The sequence below is a fragment of the Lampris incognitus genome, chromosome 4 (genome assembly GCF_029633865.1).
Source record: "Lampris incognitus isolate fLamInc1 chromosome 4, fLamInc1.hap2, whole genome shotgun sequence".
NCBI lineage: Eukaryota > Metazoa > Chordata > Actinopteri > Lampriformes > Lampridae > Lampris > Lampris incognitus.
This window is the reverse complement of record NC_079214.1, coordinates 61,713,386-61,735,428: the sequence shown is the minus strand read 5'-3', so window position 1 is coordinate 61,735,428 and position 22,043 is coordinate 61,713,386. Positions and strand designations below refer to the sequence as shown.

General features: G+C 46.4%; 1 protein-coding gene across 1 annotated transcript in view; it reads right to left on the bottom strand.

Annotated features, from left to right (window-relative positions):
* Positions 1–22,043, bottom strand: part of LOC130111866 (insulin-like growth factor 1 receptor) — an 88,020-nt gene that overhangs the window by 5,227 nt on the left and 60,750 nt on the right. The window contains exons 2-15 of the mRNA XM_056279163.1: positions 20,410–20,713; positions 20,096–20,232; positions 17,736–17,880; positions 16,175–16,383; positions 12,762–12,888; positions 12,395–12,630; positions 7,810–7,977; positions 7,473–7,680; positions 5,386–5,693; positions 4,803–4,936; positions 3,912–4,071; positions 2,597–2,696; positions 1,335–1,405; positions 322–551 (exon numbers count right to left, since the gene is read on the bottom strand). Of these exons, the coding sequence (XP_056135138.1) occupies positions 322–551; positions 1,335–1,405; positions 2,597–2,696; positions 3,912–4,071; positions 4,803–4,936; positions 5,386–5,693; positions 7,473–7,680; positions 7,810–7,977; positions 12,395–12,630; positions 12,762–12,888; positions 16,175–16,383; positions 17,736–17,880; positions 20,096–20,232; positions 20,410–20,713 (2,537 nt within the window). The remainder of the gene's footprint in view (positions 1–321; positions 552–1,334; positions 1,406–2,596; positions 2,697–3,911; positions 4,072–4,802; positions 4,937–5,385; positions 5,694–7,472; positions 7,681–7,809; positions 7,978–12,394; positions 12,631–12,761; positions 12,889–16,174; positions 16,384–17,735; positions 17,881–20,095; positions 20,233–20,409; positions 20,714–22,043) is intronic.

Genomic DNA, 22,043 nt, shown 5'->3' with positions numbered 1-22,043 from the left:
ATTTCATCTCGATTCGAAGCAAGACGAGGCCCGTGGATCCACTACACAGCTCTCTTTATTAGCCGGTGGCTCAGAAAATGTGCTTTTGGGGAGTCCATCTGCTGTTGCCTGGAGATAATATAGAACTTTGCTGAAGAAAAGAGCTTTTTTCTTCAAGTTCCAAATATTTTCAGCTTCTCGTATGACGTCCATGATGCCGTTGGGCAGGGGGTGAGTACGTACTTCCAACAGAACAAAGGGAAAAGGAAGTTTGTGGTGAAACAAAAGGTTGTGTAACTCTAAACATACTACACAGAAAGGATAGATAGCGTGTGTGAATACCACGTGGTGACAGTTGAACTCCTTCATGACGGAGGCCTCGTTGAGGAACTCGATGCGCTCCCTCATGCTGGCCGACTCGTTGACGGTCTTGACGGCGACGCGGGTCTCTGCCTCGTCTTTGACCACGCCCTTGGCCATACCCTCATACACCATGCCGAAGGAACCCTGGCCGAGCTCCCTGCTGAGAGTAATCCTGTCCCTCGCCACCTCCCACTCGTCTGGCACGTACACTACACACAGAGAGGAGCTTGGCTTTCACTTCAGTTCAGGAAGACATTCGGCACAGGAGAAGGATGCCAAATGACAATTTGCAGGGCATGACTGAATGTGAACACATGCAGCTAGGCATGTTGGTAACCAACACACACACACACACACACTAGGGGTGGGACGATACTGGATCGAATTCGAATCATTCGATACGGTCTTCATGGTTCCAGACTCTCCCCATTTCGTGAGATAATGTGTTATTAACACTATAGAACAGGGATAGGCAACATGGTCCAGAAAGGTCTGATGTGGGTGCAGGTCTTTGTTCCAACCAAGCAGTTACACACCAGATTCTATTAATCAACCAATAGTCTTTGCTAAGGACCTTGACTTGTAGACTCAGGTGTGTAAGTCCTTGGTTGGAACAAAGACCTGCACCCACACCGGACCTTTCTGGACCATGTTGCCCATCCCAGCTATAGAATGACCGGGATTTCCGTCCTACCTAAAAAACGACCATGGGTGATCAAAATGACCGCCGTTTCTTGACCAATTACCCCACTCTTCCGAGCTGTCCCGGTCACTGCTCCGCCCCCTCTGCCGATCCGGGGAGAGCGGCAGACTACCACATGCCTCCTCCAATACATGTGGAGTTGCCAGCCGCTTCTGAGATTTGTGAATCATCCCACCCCTAACACACACACACACACAACACACACACACACACCACACACACACACACACACACAACACACACACACAAACATATATATACACAGCCATTCTATGAAGAATTCACTCACTCTCTGCTGCGCTGAAATACTCCGGATTGACTGATGCATAGAGGACGCCATTCCCCAGCCGGTCACTGTTCCTGAGTAACACATATGCACAAGGCTCATTATATATAAATCTATATATATATACACTACCGTTCAAAAGTTTGGGATCACCCAAACAATTTCGTGTTTTCCATGAAAAGTCACACTTATTCACCACCATATGTTGTGAAATGAATAGAAAATAGAGTCAAGACATTGACAAGGTTAGAAATAATGATTTGTATTTGAAATAAGATTTTTTTTACATCAAACTTTGCTTTCGTCAAAGAATCCTCCATTTGCAGCAATTACAGCATTGCAGACCTTTGGCATTCTAGCTGTTAATTTGTTGAGGTAATCTGGAGAAATTGCACCCCACGCTTCCAGAAGCAGCTCCCACAAGTTGGATTGGTTGGATGGGCACTTCTTTGAGCAGATTGAGTTTCTGGAGCATCACATTTGTGGGGTCAATTAAACGCTCAAAGTGGCCAGAAAAAGAGAACTTTCATCTGAAACTCGACAGTCTATTCTTGTTCTTAGAAATGAAGGCTATTCCATGCGAGAAATTGCTAAGAAATTGAAGATTTCCTACACCGGTGTGTACTACTCCCTTCAGAGGACAGCACAAACAGGCTCTAACAGGTACTATTTAATGAAGATGCCAGTTGGGGACCTGTGAGGCGTCTGTTTCTCAAACTAGAGACTCTAATGTACTTATCTTCTTGCTCAGTTGTGCAACGCGGCCTCCCACTTCTTTTTCTACTCTGGTTAGAGCCTGTTTGTGCTGTCCTCTGATGCTCCAGAAACTCAATCTGCTCAAAGAAGTGCCCATCCAACCAATCCAACTTGTGGGAGCTGCTTCTGGAAGCGTGGGGTGCAATTTCTCCAGATTACCTCAACAAATTAACAGCTAGAATGCCAAAGGTCTGCAATGCTGTAATTGCTGCAAATGGAGGATTCTTTGACGAAAGCAAAGTTTGATGTAAAAAAAATCTTATTTCAAATACAAATCATTATTTCTAACCTTGTCAATGTCTTGACTCTATTTTCTATTCATTTCACAACATATGGTGGTGAATAAGTGTGACTTTTCATGGAAAACACAAAATTGTTTGGGTGATCCCAAACTTTTGAACGGTAGTGTATATATATATATATATATATATATATATACACACACACACACACACACACACACACACACACACACACACACACACACACACACACACACAGTTACATACCGTTTCCTGTTGAAGACGACCAGCAGTGTGACCAGGGAGCAAATGAAGAGTACAATGGCGACAGGGACAAAAATCATGATGTAGAGGAAGCTCTCATATCCTGTTGGTGCAGACACACTCACTGGTCAGTTTACAAGTGACTTCTGCTTCACCGTTTGGCAAGCTGGCTTCAAAACTCAGGACCCCGAGTACACAGCACCTTCTTTTTTTCTTTAAATTTCCCTCCTTTTTCTCCCCAATTGTATCCAGCCCATTGTATCCGGCCAATTACCCCAGTCTTCCGAGCCGTCCCAGTCGCTGCTCCACCCCCTCTGCTGATCCAGGGAGGGCTGGAGACTACCACATGCCTCCTCCCATACATGTGGAGTCGCCAGCCGCTTCTTTTCACCTGACAGTGAGGAGTTTCATCAGGGGGCGTAGCACGTGGGAGGATCATGCTATTCCCCCCCAGTTCCCCCTCCCCCCTGATCAGGCGTCCCAACCGACCAGAGGAGGCGCTAGTGCAGCGACCGGGACATATACCCACATCCGGCTTCCCACCTGCAGACACGGCCAATTGTGTCTGTAGGGACGTCCAACCAAGCCGGAGGTAACACGGGGATTCGAACCGGTGATCCCCGCATTGGTAGGCAACGGAATAGACTGCCACGCTACCTGGACGCCCCACATTATCTTCTTCCATAATAATAATACTGAGTAATAATGAGTCAATCTTATATAGCGCTTTTTTTTAATCTTCTTTCATCTATCAACCCTCTGGGAAACAGCAGGGGGGGGATTATTTTCATGCCTAGGAACACAGGGTAACACTACCAAGTGCAACCAATACTCTGGTTAATTTATTGAATGTGATATTTGGCTTGTATGCAAAGATTTATCTATATATATTTGCGTTAGTAAACATGAAGGACAATGTAAAGGTGCGATTACAAAAGACACACTTTAAAATTCTGGAAAAAAGATGCATGTATGAGAACTCCATATAAATGGTTTACATGCCGGTTTGTATGCCCAGAGCATCAAATTAGACTAATCAGAATATCTACTATAGCCATTTCTCACATTCTGCTGCAACCTTTTCAAAATGAATATGCATGAACTTTGACCTTCCCAGTCTCTCATCTATAGAAAAGGGCCGAACATCATCTACAGACTGGTTTTGTTCATTGCATGCCTGATGGATGTTTGCTGCTGAAATTCAAAGTAAATAATCTGAATGTGTGTGTGTGTGTGTGTGTGTGTGTGTGTGTGTGTGTGTGTGTGTGTGTGTGTGTGTGTGTGTGTGTGTGTGTGTGTGTGTGTGTGTGCGCCTTACGTTCAGGTACATAGAAGGCCACAGGCTGGGTCCAGGATCCGTTCCCGGCGAGTGACGTGGCTCTAATGCAGACAGAGTAATTCCCAGGGCTGAGATTGGACAACCGCGCTCCACGCAGCTCCTGGTACATCTGCCGCGACACACACTCATGCTTCTCTGTCTGCAATATGAACACACAGACACACACACACACACACACACAGGCAGGCACACACGTACAGTTTCAGCTCAGGTAGGCGACTCTCACTAGAAAATATGGACCTAGCGTTTTAACCTGTTAACACCGTCTTCCGGATTTGAAAAAAAAACTTTTAAGAACTGAAATGATAGGCATGTGCGTATCGTAGCAGTCTATTCCGTTGCCTACCAACACAGGGATCGGCGGTTCGAATCCCCGCGTTACCCCTGGCTTGGTCGGGCATCCCTACATACACACAACTGGCCGTGTCTGTGGGTGGGAAGCCGGATGTGGGTATGTGTCCTGGTCACTGCACTAGCGCCTCCTCTGGTTGGTGAGGGCGCCTGTTTTGGGGGGAGGGGGAACTGGGGGGAATAGCGTGATCCTCCCACGCGCTACGTCCCCCTGTTGAAACTCCTCACTGTCAGGTGAAAAGAAGCGGCGGGCGACTCCACATGTATCGGAGGAGGCATGTGGTAGTCTGCAGCCCTCCCCAGATTGGCAGAGGGGGGGTGGAGAAGCGACCGGGATGGCTCGGAAGAGTGGGGTTAATTGGCCGGATATAACTGGGGAGAAAAAGAGGGGGGGGGGGGACTGAAACGATCACATTCTGTTCACAGACCTGTGTAAATACTACCTCAACAGCCTATCTCTGTTGGACTGAACCAACTAGAAAGAAGCAGGGGAGCTGCAAGTTGGACAGTGTTTCTTACCTCAGCGGTCAGTCTAAATTTGAGCTCATACATGAGGATTAGTCCATTGGGGCGGGGCGGCTCTGGCCAGCGCAGGACCACCCAGTCCTCTTGCCCCTCCCAGCTCACTGGTCCAGGGATGTCATCTGCCTTCTCTGGCAGCACAGGGAGACAAGACACTGAATTATTCTCACTGTGTTACTATAGCAACCACAGGTCTGCCTACTCCCCCATAACCCAAGGGTGGATGGGTTAAATTCCTGCAAACGCCGAGGTGTTCATTTCCTTAGAGACTTACAAAGAGTACAGCCACAGAATAAGCTTTGGCGTCTAACTCGCCAACATAAGTAATCTACAGTCAAGAGGTCAGGGGTTAGAGCCATAGCAACCACACCAAATCTAAAGCTGTATATATTTCCTCAATATATTTCCTCTGTGATGATGGTTGACATGGATAAGCGGTTCAGATAATGGATGGATGGATGAATATTGCAAGAACAGGAGAGAAGCTTGAGGTCACCCGGGACTATCATGCGTTTCATGTGGCGGATTTGACTTGACTGTTATAAATTAGCATTTTTCTTTTTGCAAAGACGTTCTGTACCTGCAGGTTTGGTCCTCGAGAAGACAAACTCTGCGGCGCTGCAGCGCCTGACCTGCTCATTGCAGGCATGCACGTCGATGCGGTAGACGGTGAAAGGTTGCAGACCGGAGATCTGCAGTTCCCTCTCTGTCACAGCCTGTTCCAGGAACTCGAACTCCTGTTCTGACAGCTCTGAGTCCGAGGTGCTCCTGTTACTGTTGCCAGCAGCCTGCAGGGGAGGGGCACTCGTGTTGGTGTATGGCCGGCTGGTGCGGGAGACGGTTGCGTTGGCGACGCCAAATAGGTCTCTACGACGACGATCTGGAGGACTGGAGGAAAGGATGGAATGGAGACAGAAGGAAAGGTAGAACAGAGATGGACAGAGACATGAAAAATGGAGATAGGGATTAGACAGGCATAGATAGAGAGATATATATATAGATAGATAGACATATAGATATACTTTATTGATCCCATATTGGGAAATTCTTGTTTTACAGCAGCAAGTTATCTAGGCATTGCCCAGGAACAGTAAATACACAGTAAATATTCATATCAACACTAGAAGAAAGAAGTATATATCAATAGAAAAATAAACAACAAATAAAATAAAATAGCTCAATACAGTATATACAAAAATATAAAATATATATATAATAAAAGCCAAAAGAAGAATATATATAAAATGTGTACAATACACAATATAAAGAAAATAGAGGAAGACGCAGAAGACAGGAAGAAATGGAAACGGATGATCCGCTGTGGCGACCCCTAACGGGAGCAGCCGAAAGTAGTAGTAGTAGTAGTAGTAGTAGTAGTAGTAGACACAATATAAAGAAAATACACTATACATGTATTAATATAAAATATAAACATAGGATAACATACTATATACATTAGACAAGTGTGCAAAGTAGTTAAATATGAACCCTCTGGCTCCGATCTCAAGACAATAATGAAAATGCTTTGGGGGCGTCCGGGTGGCGTAGCAGTCTATTCCGTTGCCTACCAACACGGGGATCGGCGGTTCGAATCCCCATGTTACCTCCGGCTTGGTCAGGCGTCCCTACAGACACAATTGGCCGTGTCTGCGGCTGAGAAGCCGGATGTGGGTATGTGTCCTGGTCGCTTCACTAGCGCCTCCTCTGGTCGGTTGGGGCGCCTGTTCAGGGGAAAAGGGGAACTGGGGGGGAATAGCGGGACCCTCCCACGCACTATGTCCCCCTGGTGAAACCCCTCACTGTCAGGTGAAAAAAAGGGGCTGGTGAGTCCACGTGTATCGGGGGAAGCATGTGGTAGTCTGCAACCCTTCCTGGATCGGCAGAGGAGGTGGAGCAGAGGCCGCAACGGCTCAGAAGAGTGGAGGAATTGGCCAGATACATTGTTAGTTGGTTATCTTAATCAAGTGATGTCTTATACTGTGATAGGCTTGGCACAGCTAGATTTCTGCTAAAACTGCCCATCAGTTTGGATGTGGAAAATCCCTTGTTTTGTGAAATGTTCTGTCCGATGCATTTAAAGTCCCAAAAGCAAGACAAGTTCTTTGTTAGGACAAAAATCATCTTCTGCGTTCAAAAAACACCAAGCCCAATTTGGGCAAAACAGGCAACAAAAACAGCAATGTGAACAATAGAATAAAGCACACCCACCCACCTTTTAAATAATCCAAATTAATAGTGTGCTATTGAGGGAAATCAGGTTACAAGGGACCATGAAACAATTTGAATGAATTATCTCTCAAACCTGGTCATGTATAACACCCAAAGTATTGTGTGCAATTAAAAACACCCTGACGTTGAGCCAAACTAGGTCTTGATGGATAAGAAAAAGCCACAGGGTAAACTGATCCCTCTCTGTTGCCTTTCGATCTGTTTAAGGCTAGTTTAAAACCTACTCTAAGCTAGGCCTGGCTTAGGGCTAATTATTTGCATCATTGCACACGTGTCCAAAAATGTCTTCTTCTAAAGTGAGGAAGAGGAGGACAGGAAAATAAAGAAAGAGAGATTGTGACAGAGATAGACAACATGATAAAGCTGTCTCTCTATGTTTTAGCTGACGGAGATGTGCTAAGCCCTTTCTAAACGAGGAGTATTAAAGCCCTTCTTTACCGAGGTGTGAAAATAGAGTTGTGCAGGAAGTTTTCGAAGACTTTGCGGTAGGAGGCGTCAGCTGCCTCAGCCTCCAAGTCCTCAACAGACTTGGGGCAGGGACAGCAAGGGCCCTTGTCGGCCCCATCGGGGTCCGGCTTGGTGGGTTCTGTGTCCTCTTCTTGGTCTCCCACACCCGTGGCAGCTATCCTAATAGGAATTTTCAGCTCTGGACAGAAGAGAGAGAGAGCGAGAGAGAGAGAAGAGCTGAACCATCTACACAGTAAAAAAAAAATCAGATACACTGATGCAAAAGATGTGCCGGATCTATATGAAAGAGAGTGTGTGCTTGTTCCACCTTTTGAGCAGTAGTTGTGCTGATACAGCTCCCTGTCTTCAGCCTGCTGCTGCCAGCGAAGCAGGTAGTAGGTATGGTTTCCATTGGGGGAGACAGGGGGAGACCAGCGAACCACCAGCTGGGTGGAGGAGTTGGAGTAAGCTCGTACATCCAGTGGCATCGAGGGCGCTACCAGAGGCAGAGAGAGAGAGAGAGAGTGAGAGACTGGATTTGATTTGTTTAAAGAGCCCAACTGACATGTCTTATGGTGCAAGCACACTTAATGCATAGGCATTTGTTTCAGTCATCTTTACGCAAGTATGATGCAGAATCTGAAGATGGACGACCATGATTTAACTGTGGTCTTGGGCTATCTGAAGTTGTACAACACTTCTTTAAATATTTATAGAGATTAAAGAATATTTACAGAGATTAAAGAAACGTGTTTTGGCAATTTCTAACTAGTTTCCCTCCAATAGAAGAATTATGGGGGGGGGGGGGATAAGATTTATGTGAACATTTACACAATAATTTTATTTGTTTAGCACTTTACTAAAACAATGTTACAAAGTGCTTTACAAAGAAATAAAAACCAGACAAGGCAAACATAAAAGTAAGACCAAATAAGTAAGAGTAAAAATAAAAACTGTATAAATAAATAAAAACAAATATCAAACATTTGTAAAAGCTTTCACAAAAAGAAAAGTTCTAAGACGAGATTTATAAGAAGCTAGAGACCTGGTTTGTCTTAGTTCGGTAGGAAGAGAGTTCCATAGTGTGGGGGCTCTAACAGCAAAAGCCCGATCACCCTTTCTAACAAACCGAGACCTGGGAATAACCAGTTAAAAGTGAGCAATAAAACTTTAAAATCAATTCACAATAGAAGAGGGAGCCAGTGTAGGGAGGCAAGCCCAGGAGGGATATGGTCATGCCCTTGTCCCTGTAATGAGCTGTATAGCAGCATTTTGTACCAACTGCAGACGGTGGAGAGAGCCCTTGCTGATACCAGAAAAAGTGAATCACAATAGTCAAGCTGAGAATAGATAAAACCATGAACAACTTTTTGCTGATTTGCAATTGACAAAAATGACCTAATTTTGGAGATTAGCTTGAGCTGGAGAAAGCATGACTGAACAACATGTTTGATTATCAAAACCAAGTTTGGCATCAAATATTACCCCAAGATTCTTAGCAGCCTGCTTAAGACTACCTGACAGACCACCAAGATTAGTAACAAAAGGGCTGATGGAATTTTCGGGACCGAACAGAATGAGCTCAGACTTATCATCATTAAACTTGAGAAAAATTTAGGACATCCAGAATTTAATGTCAGAGAAGCATGTTGTGAGATTTGCTAGGGCACTAGGATCTGTGGGTTTTAGTGGCATGTATAACTGAGTGTTGTCAGCATTAAAATGGTAGAGCACATTGTGATTTTGAATGACCTGGCCAAGGGGTAGCATGTTTAAAGAAAAGAGAAGGGGGCAAAGAACTGAGCCTTGAGGGACACCACAACTCAACGCAGCCACTGAGGGAGTAGAGTTACCCAGAACAACAGAAAAAGTTCTGCTGGTGAGGTAAGAGCGTAATAAGATAAGAGCTGAGCCTTTGATGCCAACCCAAGTTTCTAAGTGATGTAAGAGGATGTTGTGATCGACTATGTCAAAGGCGGCACTTAAGTCTAAAAGAACTAAAATCATTTTTGGGGTTTGGGGTTATTGGGATCAATCAATGTTGACTCCTTGTGGCTTTAAGACGGTGTTACCATATGCAAAATTACTAGATCAAGCGTGCATCTATAACATATCAGTAAGATAAATTCAATGTGTGCAAGATTTGAATTGCAACACATTTGCAATGCAACCCCGATGTAATGCTACAGCGTTAACAAATTCATTTGAAATGAATGAGCTTCTGGTCTAACCCTAGGCATTTGAGTGTGTTCGAACTGTTATAAGACAAATCTTTTTTTTTTAATGAGCATTTATAACAAGCAGACAAAGTCAAGGGTTACAGCTTGATCTTTACAGATTAGTCCACCCCCCCCCCAAAAAAAGCTTGTAGAGTAACTGAGGGCTTTCATAAATCTTCCAACCAATGAGAATGAGCAGAAATATGTCTTTTTGGAAGGCAGGGTAGTCTTAACCTTTTCACAAGATCCCAATGAATAGGGTCACCAGTTTGATTTTAGCAACAGCAATGTACCACGCCTCAGTGTCCTTGAGATGGACACTGAACACTAACTCAACAATAGCTTCTCATCTTAAGTCTCTCTGGATAAGAGCCAAGTAAATGAAACTCTCTTCTTCCTTAGTCTCTTGACTATCAGAAAACACCAGAGGAATACTACTAATGTCCAAAGGAGTTGAATCAAGTGCAACTGGACTTGGTATATATCCGTGAAGACGTTTCGCCTCTCATCCAAGAGGCTTCCTCAGTTCGTGCCTTTCTGACTAGATGAAGCTAGTCTGACTGGCTGGTGATGAGACTCAGAATTTATCCTCTTGGAGTCGTTGTCAGAGATTTAGATGTCCATGGCTCTGTGTGTCCTGATGTTTACCAACACCCATCGCTAACAGAGCAATAGATATGACTGGCTCTTTTGTGTACCGATGTTTGGCCGTGCCCGTCGTTATCGGAGCTATTGATATGCGTGGCTGTCCTGTGCTCCGATGTCCAGCCGCGCCCGTCACCATTGGAGCTATTTAGTTTGCATTTGTTTCGCAGCGACGGTTGTTGGGGTCATTAGTTTCGACTTCATTATTCAGTGGTCATGAGAGTCGTTGGAGCCGTTAGTGACCGACTGTTGTTCTTGGAGGCTAGGCTTCTTGAGTCTCCTGGGTAGAGATGAAAGGACGGCATTGTAAGTGGGAGATAGGTGGTGTCACAGACCTCCTCCTCTGTTGAGGGATGGTTTTTCCAGTTTCGCATAGATGGCTTCCTTCACCCCTCTTTCAAACCATCTATCTTTTCTGTCCAAAACGTGTACGTTGCTGTCCTCGAAGGAGTGTGTCTTCTCTTTTAGGTGTAGATAGACTGCTGAGTCTTGTCCTGAGGAGTTTGGCCTTCTGTGCTGGGCCATCCGTTTGTGTAGTGGTTGTTTGGTTTCTCCTATGTATAGGTCAGTGCAATCCTCATTGTATTGTACAGCATACACCAGATTGCTTTTTTGGGTGTGTGGTACACGGTCTTTGGGCTGGAACCAGTCTTTGTCGGAGTGTGTTGCTGGGTTTGAAGTATACCGGGATGCGGTGTTTGTCGAAAATTCTCCTGAGTTTCTCGGAGACCCCCGAAACATACGGGATGACTGTGCTATTCCTTCTGTTCCTTTTCTGCTCGTTGCTCACCTGGTTGGTCTTTCTGGAACGTGTTGAAGTTTTCACAAAGGTCCAACTGGGGTAGCCGCAGGTTTTTAAAGCTCCCCTCAGGTGTTTGTGTTCTTCCCGTTGGGCCTGAGTGCTGCTGGGCACATTATCAGCTCTGTGTTGCAAAGTTCTGATGATGCCCAGTTTGTGTTCCAGAGGGTGGTGTGAATCGAAAAGTAGATATTGGTTCGTGTGTGTAGGTTTCCTGTAAACCCCAATGTGGGGGCTCCTGTCTTCCCCAATGTGGACGTCACAGTCCAAGAAGGGCAAACTGTTGTTCTTTACATCTTCCCTTGTGAACTTAATGTTCTTATCCACTGACTTGATGTGTTTGGTAAATGCTTGCATCTCTTGTGTTTGGACTTTGACCCATGTGTCGTCCACATATCTGAACCAGTGGCTCGGAGGAGTTCCTCTGAAGGAGTTCAGGGCCCTGTGTTCTACCTCTTCCATATATAAGTTGGCCACAATGGGCGATACTGGTGAGCCCATTGCACAGCCGTGTTTCTGTCTGTAAAACTGGCTCCTGGTGAGCCCATTGCACAGCAATGGGCCTTTTCCAGAATGCTAAATTAAAGAAAGTTTGAGCACCAACCATCTATGCGAAACTGGATAACTATCCCTCAACAGAGGAAGAGGTCTGCAACACCACCTATCTCCCACTTACAATGCTGTCCTTTCATCTCTGCCCAGGAGACTCAAGAAGCCTAGCCTCCAAGAATAGTCGGTCACTAACGGCTCAAACGACTGATTATTGAAGTCGAAACTAACACCCCCAATGACCGTCGCTGCTAAACAAATGCAAATCAATAGCTCCGATGGCGACGGGCGTGGCTGGACATCGGAGCACAGGAAGCCACGCATATCAATAGCTCCGATAACGACGGGCATGGCCAAACATTGGTACACAAAAGAGCCACTCATATCTATGGCTCTGTTAGTGGCGGGCGTTGGTAAACATCGGGACACAAAGCGCCATAGACATCTATAGCTCTGAGAACGACTCCAAGAGGATAAATTCTGAGTCTCATCACCAGCCAGTCAGACTAGCTTGGTCTAGTCAAAGGCACGAACTGAGGAAGCCTCTTGGATGAGAGGCGAAACGTCTTCACGGATATATACCAAGTCCAGTTGCACTTGATTCAACTCCTTTGGATAACCATGACCTGGATGAATGAGAACATTCACAGACAATACTACTAAAGGTGTCACTCTTCTTAAGAGGTATTTGTTGAGTGTACCTGCTGGGGTGGTGCAGATGTAGACCAACTTGCTTTTTGCACCAGGCATGTGTTTGTCCTCGACCATGAGAGTGATAGCCTTCACAAACACAGCATACTGGGTCCAAGGCTTAAGGTTGGACAGTAGCACTCCAGGGTCAGTGTCCTTGTCCTGCCTCAGCTCCACGTCCACCATATTCCAGCTGTTGGAGCCACAGCCATCCTGTCCATCAAACTCAGTGATGTTCTGGAAAGGCCTGATAGGGAGGTAGACAGAGCAGCCACAAAAGGGTCAGAGGCTAAACAGAGCTAACCCAAAACCCAAGGTGGTGGAGGTAAGCTAGAGGAACTGAACAAAAAGGAGGGGCACAAGGCTAAGGGAACCTACGCCTCCTTGTAGTAGACGATGAAGCTGATGAGGTCTCTGTAGTCAGGGGGTCGGTACCGCTCCCATGTCAGTTTGATCCTTGTGCTGCTGGTGCTGTTGGACTTAAACTTAAGGATGGTGCTTTCACCTGGAATACAGATACAGACAGAAAGACAGCATTGACTTAGAGGAGAGACCAACCAGGATCACTTGACAGGAGAACTGAAAGAGACCTCTTGCCTAAATCTCACTTACAACGTATCCTCAAAAGTCTGCAATGGTGGTGTGACGAACATCTAATCTATTCCTTTTCCACTTGGTTAGTAGCCCTTTATATTAAGCTCAAAGTATTTCTTTCTGGGTAAGATGGGGTACACACATACCACACATCCTCAAAAATTGGACCCATCTGTAGCTATGAGTTCAGCAGCCTATAAAGTTAGCTGTAGTATCCAAAGATGTTAAGAGGGCAAAGGCTATGTAACAATTCACACAGCTCCATACACAGGCCTGTGTTAAACCAAGATCAGCTGTTTGCTCTGCACAAACTTGTTGTTGACAATCTTAAATGAAAGAGACTCTGTGTGTGTGTGTGTGTGTGTGTGTGTGTGTGTGTGTGTGTGTGTGTGTTGCACACAGTAACCCTTTTAGAGTTATAGCACAATCAGTTGGAAGGTAATGTGTGGACATTGCACATCACTAGAATAAGTCCTTTGGGCAGCAAATTTGTAAATCACTGGCTGTTCATTGATGAGTAGCCACAATAGTAACGTTCTACTCTGCCCCTTTACCTTACCTGGTCCTCCTCCCCACTTGACCTAACTTTGTTGCTGGTGCGATTGTGTCAAATTATGCAAAACGACAATGTTCAACTCAACTAGAAACTGTGTAGGTAGTGCTGTTTGGAAGGCAAGGAATAGAGACAGGTTCTGTTTTGGTATCAATTTAAATTCTACATTTGCCTGGGTCTACAATGAGGAGATAATTTTTCTCAGTACTTTCTGACCTCTGGCTGAAATGAATGTCCAGGAATTAGCTTTAGTGAATCACTTATTGACCAACATACTAACAGAGTGAGACACACAGCACAGGGACAACAGGACCGCCAAAGGATTTGAATACAACCACAGCACATACTAACACACCCCGAAGGGGAAAAAGGAATCCAACAAACCAGTTTAGTACTACTAGAATACACACTGATCTGGCACAGTATCACAGATCAGGGTTTGACATCCAATGTGAAAGTTGCAGTTGTTGGATTTGTGAGAAAAGCTGTTAAGGGTACACTGTGCTTTTGCAAAACACTTAAGACCAGTTAAATAGTTTTGATGGAGAGGGGCGTCCGGGTGGGCATCTATTATGCTGCCTACCAACACGGGGATCGTTGGTTTGAATCCCCGTGTTACCTCCGGCTTGGTCGGGTGTCCCTACAGACACAATTTAACATGTCTGCGGGCGGGAAACTGGATCTGGGTATGGGTCCTGGTTGCTGCACTAGAGCCTCCTCTGGTCGGTCGGAGCGCCTGTCGGGGGGGTGGGGTGGGGGACTGGGGTGGGGGTAGTGTGATCCTCCCACATGCTACATCCCCCTGGTGAAACTCCTCACTGTCAGGTGAAAAGAAGCGGCTGGCGACGCCACATGTATTGGAGGAGGCATATGGTAGTCTGCAGCCCTCCCCGGATCAGTAGAGGGGGTGGAGCAGCAACCAGGATGGCTCGGAAGAGTGGGGTAATTGGCCATATACAATTGGGGTGAAAAAAATCCCCAAAAAAATAGATTTGATGGAGAAAAGCAGGGTTGTCCAAAGTGACCAATGTTATCAAAATGGATTCCTGCATCCACTAGGGCACAGGGATAGGCAACATGGTCCAGAAAGGTCCGGTGTGGGTGCAGGTCTTTGTTCCAACCAAGGAGTTACACACCTAAGTCTACAAATCAAGGTCCTTAGCAAAGGCTATTGGTTGCCTAATAGAATCAGGTGTGTAACTGCTTGGTTGGAACAAAGACTATTGGTTGCTCTATAGAATCAGGTGTGTAACTGCTTGGTTGGAACAAAGACCTGCACCCACACCGGACCTTTCTCGACCATGTTGCCTATCCCTGCTAGGCTATCATCTTAATCACCAAGCCTTTTCAAGAATGCTAAATTAAAGAAAGTTTGAGCACCAACCATGTAAGAGGGTAAAGGGTAATTTTTTTTTGATCTACACATTGCCATGTGTATCACAGTTGAAATGCCACAAAGACCTTAATTATGTCTCACATGGTTTTCTTTCACTGTACAGGAGGACCTGTTTTCTCTGTTCCAGGAGTGTAATCATGTAGAGAGAAGCTATTTTAAATAATCTTCTGAACATACAGAATATACTCTGAAAACGTGAGCCATTTGTAAACTTGATTATGCCAGAAACTGTTGATGAATGTGCAGGAATAAATATCTATACAGTGCAAAAATCTTTAAATCAGCCAACAGGAAATGTAGTGAGAATTCTGCTTAACTAAGAGATGTTCCAGGTTAAAATTCATTACATTTTCATTTCTGCTCTTATTAGTTCAAATTCATATTAGTACCAGTTTTTTTTTTTTTTTTTTTTTTTTTGTTCTTCAACTCATTCCTTCTCTCTTGGTTGCTGTAAAGCCCCAGTCCCCTATGTGATCAACAGTTAATTTCTGCATACATTACCCTTTATACTGTCAATTACACTTCTGTCACCAAGGCATATTCCTCATCATTTGTAGTACTTGTTTTGTTTTTGGTTTTTTTGCTTCCCCCCCCTCTTTATCAATTGTACTTGACCAATTTACCCCACTCTTCTGAGCCGTCCCGGTCGCTGCTACACCCCCTCTGCCAGTCTGGGGAGGGCTGCAGACTACCACATGCCTCCTCTGACACATGTGGAGTCGCCAGCCGCTTCTTTTCACCTGACAGTGAGGAGTTTCGCCTGGGGGACGTAGCGCGTGGGAAGATCACGCTATTCCCCCCAGCCCCCCCCCCCGACCGACCAGAGGAGGCGCTAGTGCAGCGACCAGGACACATACCCACATCCGGCTTCCCACCCACAGACACGGCCAATTGTGTCTGTAGGGACGCCTGACCAAGCCCGTAACATGGGGATCGTGGTTCAGCGTTTTCGGTTTTTACCGATTTTCACCGAAAAATATCCAGATTTTTAAACTGACTTTCACCTGGATTTTATGTTTCCACGGATCCAAAGTTGTTCCTGTTCGTGTGAGGTTATGTAACAGTGTCCTCTTGTGGCGAAATTCGGCATGCTGGATGGCTTTGAAAAATAAAAACCGAAAATGCTGAGCCTTGGCAACAGAATAGACCGCTATACTGCCCGGACGCCTTAGTACTTGTCGTTTTAAAGGGATTTCAATTTCAGTTTTATTCCTGCTATTGTTTTAGTGTGGCTCGGTCAACCCTTACAGCTGGCTCTGTCTCCGTTGTTCCGGATGTCACTCTGCTCGAAGTCTCCCTGGACACCGGTCTTCTGCCACATCTTACGGATCTCGGATATGCAGAGCTTGGGGTTGGCTCTGAAGAACAGCTTCCCCGTCTTGATGGTCAGGTTGTGTTGTTTCCAGTCCCACAAGTACTGCAGGTGTTGGTTGTCAAATGCCGAGAAGGCGTACATACTATAGGAATCAGAGAGGAGACACAGGGTATGAGTGTAAGGACGGATAAACTGCTGAACAGACAGACAGATTCAGCCCAGTCCTCAAATACAGCCTTTAACTTGAGAGAAAAGGGCTGAGATATAGGTGGAGTGGAATTAGGCATGAAAATATAACACATTTTGACGTGGTGGTGGGGGGGGGTGTCATAGTTCCCCAAAATTTGCCACTTGACACCGAACGGGCTACGTTTTTATTCACGAGAGACCCCTGGCCTATTAATACAACAAGTTAAAATGTAAAATACTATGAAAAAACTCAAACGATGTAGTTCTCATAATGGGAATATGTCCAAAATACACAAGGTGTTTACAGGGTGCATATTACTCAGTGTCCCGACTGAAGAATGACTGGAATGTGGGCCTTGAGAAGATTTCACAGAGGACAGCTTCAGTCTCATAGAGGAGAAGGGGCGGGGAGGGGCGGGAGCTGAAGGCCTCCCCGTGACCCTGGTGGCCATCTTTGAAAAACTTTCCACTACCATAGCAGTGGCACCGGCCTGGTGCATGCTACACCGCCGTCCCACAATGCTACTCAGCAAACATTCCTGACCTAACCTTTACCTCTCACCTGGTCAGTTGATCGGGGGTGTGTGTGTGTGTGTGTGACATCATGTTTAATTAGCTACGCAACAGGTCCTTTTAATCTCCATCAAACAACCAAAGTGTGTTTTTTCAGACAAACAGAGCATAAAGGCTTGTGATGTCTTATCTGGAGTGACATTTAACACACAACACTTTGCTGTCAGCCGGAGCCCGAAAGTCAAATATCCGCTGATAAATACGAGTCCTTTCTGTTGTTTTCCTCTATCCGCCGGCCTGTGGTCGCCGTGACGACCACCTCTGTTTGCATTCCAACACAGCCGACATGTAATTGCACAGTGTGGTTTCCATGGAAACACTCAGGGCCACAGACAAAACATAAAACTGAACTAAAAATCTGAATAGCGTCTACGTACCCATCCGAAGGAAGGACATAATGATGGCGGACGAACAGATGCACGGGTGGAGGGGGACGCCTGAAGCTTAGACGGACCACAAACATACCTTTTTCTTATTGAGATTTTTGCTTACTGAAAACATCTGCACGGTATATTGCTACACAGTAGAGTACAGTAAAGACCGGCATCAATGCTGCTCCAGTCTCCGACAGACTCAGATACCCACGAGAAGCCCAGAGGACGTAGCGAGACTCATCGGGTGGTTGGGGGTGAGAATGTGCACATCTAAGAATGTCTTGGCATGCGTCTTTGACGACAAAGGGCCAGGCCCTTCAAAGTTTCCGTGGCCCTTTGCGGGTGGGTTTTTACATACTCATCTAGTAGCTCCTCTCCGTCGATGTAGCGCAGGCTCTTGAGGAAGGCCAGGGACCCCAGGGTGTGGGAGTGTCGGATCCGAACGTAGCCGGTCACCCTCTGGATCAGCCCCATGAAGCTCTCCAACTCGGCCACCATGTTGTCTGCACATAAGCGGAAACATGGCTTCGGTCAACACCTCCATGCACCTGAGCTGCCTTTACACTTACTCCTCCATTTACTCCAACAATGTTACATACCTACTCCGTAAGGCTTCCATCTTAACCATCTACAGTCTTTTTCTTTTTTTTTGACCCCCCCCCGCCTCAATTGTATCCGGCCAATTACCCCACTCTTCCAAGCCTTCCTAGTCACTGCTCCACCCCCTCTGCCAATCCGGGGAGAGCTGCAGACTACCACATGCCTCCTCTGATACATGTGGAGTCTCCAGCCACTTCTTTTCACCTGACAGTGAGGAGTTTCGCCAGGGGGATGCAGCGCGTGGGAGGATCACGCTATTCCCCCCAGTTCCCTCTCCCCCCCGAACAGGCACCCCGACCGACCAGGGGAGGCGCTAGTGCAGCGACCGGGACACACACCCACATCTGGCTTCCCACCCGCAGACACGGCCAATCGTGTCTGTAGGGGCGCTCGACCAAGCCAGGGGTAACACAGGGATTTGAACCGGCGATCCCCGTGTTGGCAGGCAGCGGAATAGACCGCTATGCTACCTGGATGCCCCTAGATATGTTTTTGCTCAGAGTTATACTTACAATTGTCTACACAAGATCAAATCTACACAAAAAAAATTGCTTTTGACAATTATATTTGTGAGACAGATGGTGCATCTGTATGTGCGGTAACACTTTCTATGAAGCTTGCATCTATAACGCCCTATAAGTGTCTATAATGCCCTTTAAGTGTAGCTATAAGTCATTGTAAGCTTCATTATAACCATGTATACGCCCTCACAACACCTCATGACCACCTTTATGATATATTATGTCAATTTAAAACTGATTTATGCATTATAAATATGTCATCATTAGCCTGTTTATCTGTCAAATGCCATAATGCATCATCGCCAACTTGTTTTGCTGAAGTTTTGTAGAGATGCATAATGAGACTTCAGTACTATTTCACAGTCTTCAGCCATAGCCGTTAGTCAGTGTAATACACATTATAGGAAAGTATGTGTGTTATAGATGCAATAGATGCTTATAGGGCATTACAGATGCTTATAGGGTGTTACAGATGCTTATAGAGTATTATAGATGCTTATAGGGCATTATAGATGCAAGCTTCATAGAAAGTGTTACCCATGTTGGTATTGTCTTCTGCCGTTGGCTCTGCTATTTTCTTCCTCCTCCTCGCTCAACAGAGCTTTAGGATATAACAACTGTCTAAGCGTTGACTAGAAACTAAAGAACTTTTCGCCTTGTCCTTTGCGCGCTCGAGTTACGAATCATCTAAATTCCACCAGACCGTCTGCAGACCATCAATCTCCAGACAGCCTTGTCTGCTGGGAGCGACGACTCAGGGCGCCGCTGATGGCGTCACCATTATGTCTGCAGCTCATATATCAGAGAACAGTTAAACAATACACTATGGAACAATCAGGCTGGAAACCTCCCATAAGCTTCAGTGTCACCAACTAACAGCAACCATGGCCTAAAAAGTTGGAGGAAGCAGCCTACTATACCTTTTCAAGTTACTAGTGTTAATAGTCAAAGGTTAGTATATCATTTTTGTTACTACTACTAGCACTTGTACTACTAAAAGTTTTGATACTGGTACAGTTGCTCTGTCCATTCCATTATCCAAGCCGCTTATCCTAAATGGGGTCATGGGGATGCTGGAGCCTATCCCAGCAGTCATTGGGTGGCAGGCGGGGGACACTCTGGACAGGCCGCCAGTCCATCACAGGGCCGACACATTCACACCGAGGGGCAATGTAGTACGGCCGATTCACCTGACCTACATGTCTTTGGACTGTGGGAGGAAACCGGAGCACCCGGAGGAAACCCACGCAGACACGGGGAGAACATGCAAACTCCACACAGAGGACGACCCGGGACGACCCCCAAGGTCGGACAACCCCGGGGTTTGAACCCAGGTCCTTCTTGCTGCGAGGCGACCGCGCTAACCACTGTGCCACCGTGCCGCCCTTTTCTTAAGAAAAAAAAAAGTAATGCATAATTGCTGTAGTACTGTAGTAATAATACTTATGGTTCCTGTGGATCTTTTGTTACTCCATTACTGTGCAGTGCAGGGAGTAATATCATTAGTTGTAATACTAGTGCTTAATGTGCAGTTTGCCTTTAATAACAATATAGTAGTATTACTGTAGAAATATTGCGGTAATGCTTTGGTGCTTACGGCCTCGGCGGATGTTGACGTGCAGGTTGCCTTTGATAACAGTGCAGCCTTTAAGCGACTGGGCAGCATCCACGGAGTCGATAACCTTCTCCTCGCACACCTTATCACACAGACCATCACATGCTCTGCAGAACATGCTGGAGGAAGACAGAAAGGGGTAAGAGAGATGGTAAGTGGGGCTGTAGAACAGGACAAGCTGCTGAGACTAAACCATCTATTTACTCACATTTGGCTACCAAAAGGACTCGTGTTAAAACAGTAATTCAGCCTCGCTCCCTCTAGTAGCTTCTCCCTGAAGAAGAAAGGTGGCTCACCTGTCTGGGGCGGTGCGCTCAAAGCCGGAGGGGCAGTCTGGCATGCACTCTCTGGAGTGGATGACGAATTTGTCAAAGTCAGGCAGATGAATCTTAGAGCAGAGGTCGGCGGTGATGCAGCGCCAGCCCTCGAACTTGTAGGTCCCAGCCGGGCAGGTGGGCACACAGCTCCCCTCGTGGTAATAGTGCAGGCAGGCGGCACACGCTGTGTCGCTGTCGGGGGCCGTACAGCTGCCCAGGCACTGGGGGTGACAGCACCTGCCATCTGCAGTGCACGCTCGCCGTCCGCATTTCTCAGGGCACTCTGGAGGACAAAGATGAGGGGGTGGGGGGGGGGGGAACAGGTTGTTTTTCAACATTTATTAAACATGCACCGACATCACTTCTTCGCTGCTTACAAATTCCAAGTACAGATCATTAAGTATTGACCGATATCGCGTACCGATCTGATCCGTTATTTTTGCTGAACAGTGCAGACTTGGGCCGCATTCACACAGAATCGGGCAATGCGGCGCCTTGCCGCAGCGGCGGTGTGGGCGTGTCACTATACGGTCCATTGCGATCAGCGCTCACGGCCCACGTAGGGGTCTTCGGTTTTGATCGCCGGCTTACATCTGCCACAGCGTTACGTCGGGTTGCATTCGGGCAGAAGCTGAATCTGGTTCAACTTCCTTGCCGGACGCCACTGTGTTATTTTTGCTACCGCCGACAATACAACTCACTGAGAATGACTGACAGGATATGTCTTCGAGGTTTCAGCTACAGCACACAGCATAGCCAAGATGGTGATTGACAGACACTGGGAGAGAGGCATGCCCTGCAGCATTAAGTCTAGACAAGCTCGCAGACCCGGGGGTATATGCTGGGACAGAGAACCAGATCAGTTTAGAGAGACTGAGGACTGGGCCGCACAAATAATTACTAATACAGCACATGAAAACTGGGATGTCCATTTATTTATTCATTTTTGGATTTTTTTTTCTCTCTCCCTTTTTCTCCTCAATTGTATCCGGCCGATTACCCCACTCTTCCGAGCCGTCCTGGTCGCTGCTCCACCCCCTCTGCTGATGGAGGGCTGCAGACTACCACAAGCCTCCTCCCATACATGTGGAGTTGCCGCTTCTTTTCACCTGACAGTGAGGAGTTTTGCTGGGGGGGGGGGGTGTAGCACGTGGGCAGATCACGCTATTCCCCCGAGTTACCCCTCCCCCATGAGCAGGTGCCCCGACCGACCAGAGGAGGCGCTAGTTTGGCAACCAGGACACACATCCACATCAGACTCCCCACCCGCAGACACGGCCAATTGTATGTATCTGTAGGGACGCCCGACCAAGCAGGAGCCAACACGGGGATTCAAACCGGCTTTCCCCCATCGCGTCGTTTTTACCGAGAAAGGTTAGGTTGGCCTTTATGTGTTCACATTACTGCAATCAATTGATACAACTTTTTCAAATACAGAAACTACATAATCTTCTACACACTTTAGTCTGCTTTCACACCATAATTTGCCACACCGCTCTTCTCAGCGCACAGCGGGCTGGAAAAGATCCTGAAATTAGCATCTCTATGTATCAAATATGGAGTCGATTTTGCATCGGGAATCCTTTTGAATCGAAAATCGATTTCGAATGGAA